The sequence below is a fragment of the Eurytemora carolleeae genome, unplaced genomic scaffold (assembly GCF_000591075.1).
Source record: "Eurytemora carolleeae unplaced genomic scaffold, Eaff_2.0 scaffold2775, whole genome shotgun sequence".
Lineage (NCBI taxonomy): Eukaryota > Metazoa > Arthropoda > Copepoda > Calanoida > Temoridae > Eurytemora > Eurytemora carolleeae.
Window position 1 is genome coordinate 1 of NW_019398659.1, and position 6,005 is coordinate 6,005.

Sequence of the window (6,005 nt, forward strand, 5' to 3'; positions counted from 1 at the left end):
TTAAAAAACCTTTAACAAAAAATTAACAAAGATGTAAAAATCATTCACGACACAACTTTTGGAAATATATTTATATATAAGAAGTAGTTACGACATCATTTTATTTAAACTTTTGATTTTTTGATTTTTTTTGATTTTTAAGTTTTTTTGTTGTTTTTCTTTTTTATGTTTTTTTTAAAAAACCTTTAACCATACTAATACTAATTAGCAATTATTTTATCGAATCAAAGACAAAAAAAAAATTAACAAAGATGTAAAAATCATTCACGACACAACTTTAGGAAATATATTTATATATAAGAAGTAGTTACGACACCACTTTTATTTAAACTTTTGATTTTTTGATTTTTTTGATTTTTAAGTTTTTTTGTTGTTTTTCTTTTTTATGTTTTTTTTAAAAAACCCTTAACCATACTAATACTAATTAGCAATTATTTTATCGAATCAAAGACAAAAAGAGACGGAACATAGATAAATACACAGTTAATTTTAATTGATAAAACAAGACGTGGTTTCTTAGATTTTACATGATCCGAACTGAGCTTTCCTTCTCTTTTTCCTCCTTTTCTTCACTATCGCTCCGGTTTGTTAGTTTATTTGTTTCGCCACTGTTCCAGTTCTTTGAGCTCACAGTTTCTGTTGAGCTGGATGAACTCGTTCTTCTTATACCGAAGTCTGTAATCTTTCGCTGTGATGAATCTAGGAGTTTCTTCCTTGTTGATGAATGTTCTTTCATCCTCTTCATCCCCCGTTTTCCTCTCCTAGTTGCAGGTTTGAAACGGTCTGCAAATTTTTCTCTTTCCTCGGATATTGAGTCTTCCGACTCTAGATATTCCCTCGATTTTTTAACTAAGTCGAACTTATTGCACTTTCCTGGCAAATAGATGGCCCAATCTGAGTTGGATTTGAATTTGGAAGAATACTTTTCTCTTACGTTATAGTCTCCCCAAAAAACGTAGTATTCCTCAGTTATAATTCTTTTTTCTATTGACTCCACTTCTTCGTTGGATCCAAACACCCATACTTGGACCAGGGTTCCTTCCATCCCTAGTATGAAATGGAAATGTGAAGTGTTTGCATCGGATGATTTCGTTTTAATCTCCCCCTTATCGACAACTTGTCCAAAAACCGGTTTTTGTGATCTTTTACCGAGTTCTGCGACACTCATTGGAGTGTTATCTGTATCTGCTTTAAGCGATTCACTGTTGATAAATCTGCTTGGCCAGGTGAATTTGTTTTTAAATCTTTTGCCTTCACGATCTCTTATAATCCTTGCGAAGGTTGTTTGGTTAGTATTTCCTTCTATTGAGCAGGTTTTATCTCGTGTGTTATCCTGACTTGATTTTCCTGATTGTTGTCTGTTATTTGAAGAACTGGATAATCTTGGATTTCTCTGAGTTTGATTGTCTCTTGAACAACCTGGTCTGGGATCTTCAAATTCTCCTTCTTTAAGGGTTTCTGAGAATTCTTTACGGTAACCAGAACTTACAGTTGAGCAAGATGAAGTTGGTTTTGGTGAAACTTCTCCCCCTGAAAACTGTATCTCTGTTGAATCTGACCTTTTAGCATCTATATTCCATGGGTCAGCTGGTGAAGAATCTCTTGTCCTTTTTCCCCCTTCTTGTCGGGTCGGAGATGGAGTTATAGACCTTTTTCTCGGTTCTGATCTATGAGTGAGGTTAGTATTTGACGATTTCCCTTTCTTTGGACCCTTGCCTTTAACTTGTGATGTATTTAGGGTACCTGTGAGAATTCCTGTGTTTCCGGGAGCTTTGATCGAGTGTTCTGGTGTTTTGTTGTAGCAGTGTCCGAATCCGAATAATTGCTCTTCAGCTTCTATCCTTAAAGCTTCCTCTAGTTCGTTATCTTCGCTGTGGAGCCCTAATTCTTCAATGATCATACCAGCATTAAAGGAGAAACCGTCGAAAAATTTAATATATCCTTTATTGACTAGATGCAGGGTGATTCTGGTTGCATACTGGGTGGAGTAGCCAAATCTTATTTTCAAAAATTCTATTGATGGATCGTTTCCTGGTTGGCAGGTCAGGAATTCTTGGTTTAGAATTGATTTCAGGACTCTCTTACAGTTGAGGTTAAAAACAAATGTTTGTTTTTCTTTGTATGATCTTGATGTCTTGTGGAAATGGTTATCAATTTCAAGGTTTCCACATTTCTCGCCTTTCTTACTTAAACATTGTATGCATTGATGGGTTCCTTTCTGGTTGCTGTTGTAACAAGTTTTGTGGGAAAAATTTCCACAGTTGGCACATTTTAGCATCTCCGGGTCAAATGTTTGATATAAGCATACACAGTTTATAACTCCAGATTTTGTTTTAGTGTTGTCAGAATTATCTGATGAAGAATATTTGTTGCCTTGTTGAATCTCCAAACCTTCCTTCTTTTCCGCAGATTTAATCTGTTTAATTTCTGGATATTCTTTACTCTTTATATAGATGCTTCTGTGTCTGTTTATATCATCTTGTGGAGTACTCATAACATTATCCATCTTTCTTCGTTCGTCTTTCCATTGGTTTCTTTCCTTTCCAATTTTCCAGGTTTCTTCCGCTTTGACCTGTTCTTGAAAGTTGTAGCTCTCCGATCTTCGTTTATGTAGCTGTTTGATGGACTCCTTCTTATTTAGTTCTTCGTTTTTGTTGTGTTTCCTTGTTTCCCGGCCATCTGACCTAAATTAATATTTTGTTAACAACTTTATTTAATTGTTACTTAATTTTCTTTTTCTTTTTTAAAAACCTCCATTCATCAATTATTATTTTAAAGTTCCAGTTGAAACCCTTCTCCATTTCTTTTTCTCTGTTCTAGATGTTATAATTTAATCCTGATTCTTCTTTTTCCATTTATTTTATTTTTGCCATGTTACTTTTTTGTAAAAATAATACCTTTCAGCATTTCTTCTTGAATCTCCTTGCGTTCTTTGCTTCTCTCCTGTGCTGGCTTTGTTTTCATATACACCCAATCTATATTTAAAATTTTATAGGAGGGTTTTATTTTGGTTTTATGTGTTATGTTTTCTATTTAATGCTTGTTCTTTAAATTTTAGTTTCTATGATTTTAGCCTCAACAATCTTGTTAACTTAATTTTCTGTCTTATCATTATTTGTATGGTTACTCGGTTTACGACTTGTGATATGTTTTTGTTTACCTTTCTGTTATATTTCTTTGGTGTCTTGTGTGTTTCTCAGTTTCCCAATTCTCATATTCTTGTTTCCTTTCTAGTTCTTCGTTTCTAAATTATACGTGGTGTTATTAAGAGGCATACCTTTTGTATTCCCCCGATCTAAATTCGTGAATCATTTTTAATAGTGTTTTTGTTTGATTCGTTTACAACTATATGTAAGCATTATGTTTCTCTATGATGTTCTTTATATTATTAGTTTTAACATTTTGTAAAAACCCTTGATTTAGTTCCAGTTTTAAAAATTTGATTATTTATCGAGTTCGTGACTTGGAATATTTCCCGTTTACCTTTCTTGTATATTTTTCTGGTGTCCTGTATCTCTTTCATCCGCCCAATTTCCGTATTCCCGCTCTAGTTCCACCTCTCTGTGTCTAAATTAAACCCGGAGTTATTGCCAGGAATAACCTTACGTATTAGACATTGTAGTTTTTTTAATAATGTTTTAAAGTAATGTGTCTCAGCGTGAATGTTTTAAATTAATTTAGAATTTTGAACAAAATTTACAAATTTATATTATTAGTTTTTCAGTTCTTAAATTTACGATTTTGCGTAAAGTTTTCATCCTTGTATATTTTAAATTTAGAACCGATTTGTTACCTAAAACCGATTTTAATTGATAAATTTTCTCCACTTATGGACTAGTTTGTTTTGAACTATTTACTATTTAGCAACCGGTTTGTTTTTGTTTTTGTTTACATAGTTTCCTGGTTGTCTAGTTAACCTTTGCATTATTATGAGATTTTTTGTTGAAATGTTCTACCTTGTATTGGTGATGGTTTTAGTTACCAATCCTTTTTGATCTCTTGATCCTCTTTGGTGAATAAACTGACAGTTCTTTCCATTTTTGCAGTACCCTTGCAGATAGAATCTGCAAGGTTTACTCATTATTCTGAAAATAAACTCTGTTATTTGGGTTTCGGATTCCTCTATTTTAAGTGGGAAGATAATTCCATTTTATATTGGATTATCTTATTAATGATTTCACATTTTCTTCTTTTCAGGGTTGGTTTTAACTTGTTTGTTGAGATGATGATGTTTTTCTGTTTTTCCAGTGTTTCTTTCATCTCTGGTTAAGTTTACCATTATGTTATTGTTGTTCTCGTTTATTTGTTCTTTCCCTTAACTGATGTGGAACTATACATGGCGAGTTAATGCCTGACACCCTCATGGATCCATCAACCAGATCACTCGGAATGACCCCACTTTTGCCAATTAATTTATGTTTATAGATTACACATTTCGAAAAATGTATAGGCGCAGGATTTCTCCTGGTTAATTTACGGCTAAGTCTATCAAACCTTGTTTATCCTGTACAGCTAGGACAGGCTAGGGGGCCAGGCATTGCGGCCACATGACCAATAATAACCATGTACAAAATGGATAGGAGGGGAGAGGCGGGTAAAAAAATGGTTCTTTAGGAAATTACCCATTTTCAATTCGTTAATATTGTTTTATTTCAGGATGTCTCTTCAACAATTGTCTATAGTTCCTAGAGTGTGTTGTATCTCGGATTGTTCTCGAAGGAGCGAACCTTCCCTTAAATACAACGGAATCTCAGGGATCAGTACATCCCGAGCAGCCGCAGAGTAGACACAAGTCTCCTGCATCTTGCCGCTCTGGGACGTGTGCTATATACAGTACACAGACAGCTTACAGAGAGAACCCTCTTGGACGAGACAAGATAGAAGAAGATGAATCCTGCCTATGCGGAACCTGATGAAGGAGAAGTTGATCCTGTTGACATCGCTCCTCTTGTTAGTGGAAACGCCCCTATTGTCACTGTCCCCGCCTCAGAGGACTAGGACGTAGCTGAGGATGATGAACCTGATGAGGACGTGATTGTAGAAGGACAGGATGAGACGATGAGTGATATGTACAGCTTCCTTGGTAGAATATCGGAGCAGATCCAAGCATTCAACAATACCATGCAGAGTAGTGCAAGTTTGAGTCAACCACCAGTGGTCCCCGATGATAAACTGTGGGACATGGGGTTGGCTTTGGATAGAGAGTTTGATCTCTATCCAGAAGTAAGTAGAGATGTTGTTAGATCTCGCTTATACAACCAGGTCTGGGACCTGCTCCGTAAGATGAAGGAGCGCGTCACCAACCGAACCTGGAAAACAGAAGATCAGGAGATCGTTGAGGGATCTGTACGTAATAATGCATTATTAGATCAGGCCCTTAAAGATCAGGTTAAGGATCATGCCACATAAAGACCATGATTTGCCTACAGCAATAATAATGTCAAAGTACACAATGTAATAATATGATGTTGTAATTTATAATGATTTATATATCTATGCATTTATATACATGTTAATAAACGTACTTTTGTGTAAGAATGACTTTGTTATTTTGGTTGTTAATAATTGTATGTGCATTCAATTGTATAAAGCTTTCCCGATATATGGAGTTAGCCAAAATATAATGATGCCAGGTTGCAAAGATATGGACAGTGTATATGGGTTAGGCCTGAGTCAAGGAATAACCCGACCTGCAATGTCCACAGGTTGCACAGATGATAGATAAGACAAGTAATTATACTTGAAGTAAATCTCATCAAAGCTGCTAATTAAGTTTGCCAATTTATTGCAAATTAGTTTGTAGTACGGGGATACTACAAGTGCAATAGAGAAATCGATTGGCTAGTGCAAATTGATACTTATTCTTTTTACAACTAAGACAAAGTTCCCAAACTGTGAATAAGATATGCTCTTTGATAATTATGTATTCCTAATTTTTTACAATTTTGTTGGCTCATCAATAAAGAGATTTTTAAAACTATACTTTCATTTACACATTTGTCTTT

At 34.7% G+C, this 6,005-nt stretch overlaps 1 protein-coding gene across 3 annotated transcripts; it reads right to left on the reverse strand.

Moving 5' to 3' along the window:
• Window positions 1-467: 467 nt before the first annotated feature.
• LOC111717572 (uncharacterized) lies at window positions 468-3,582 on the reverse strand. 3 transcript variants are annotated; one of them, XM_023493071.1, is made up of 4 exons: window positions 3,484-3,582; window positions 3,161-3,244; window positions 2,898-2,975; window positions 468-2,684 (listed from the first exon to the last, which is right to left on the reverse strand). In XM_023493071.1, the coding sequence occupies exon 4, from the start codon at window positions 2,504-2,506 to the stop codon at window positions 524-526; it is 1,983 nt and encodes a 660-aa protein (XP_023348839.1). In that variant the 5' UTR covers window positions 2,507-2,684; window positions 2,898-2,975; window positions 3,161-3,244; window positions 3,484-3,582; the 3' UTR covers window positions 468-523. The 3 variants fall into 3 exon arrangements, with proteins under 3 accessions (XP_023348839.1, XP_023348841.1, XP_023348840.1); XM_023493073.1 differs by having other exon boundaries at window positions 2,898-3,244; XM_023493072.1 differs by lacking the exon at window positions 3,484-3,582 and having other exon boundaries at window positions 3,161-3,292.
• Between the last annotated feature and the right edge of the window lie 2,423 nt (window positions 3,583-6,005).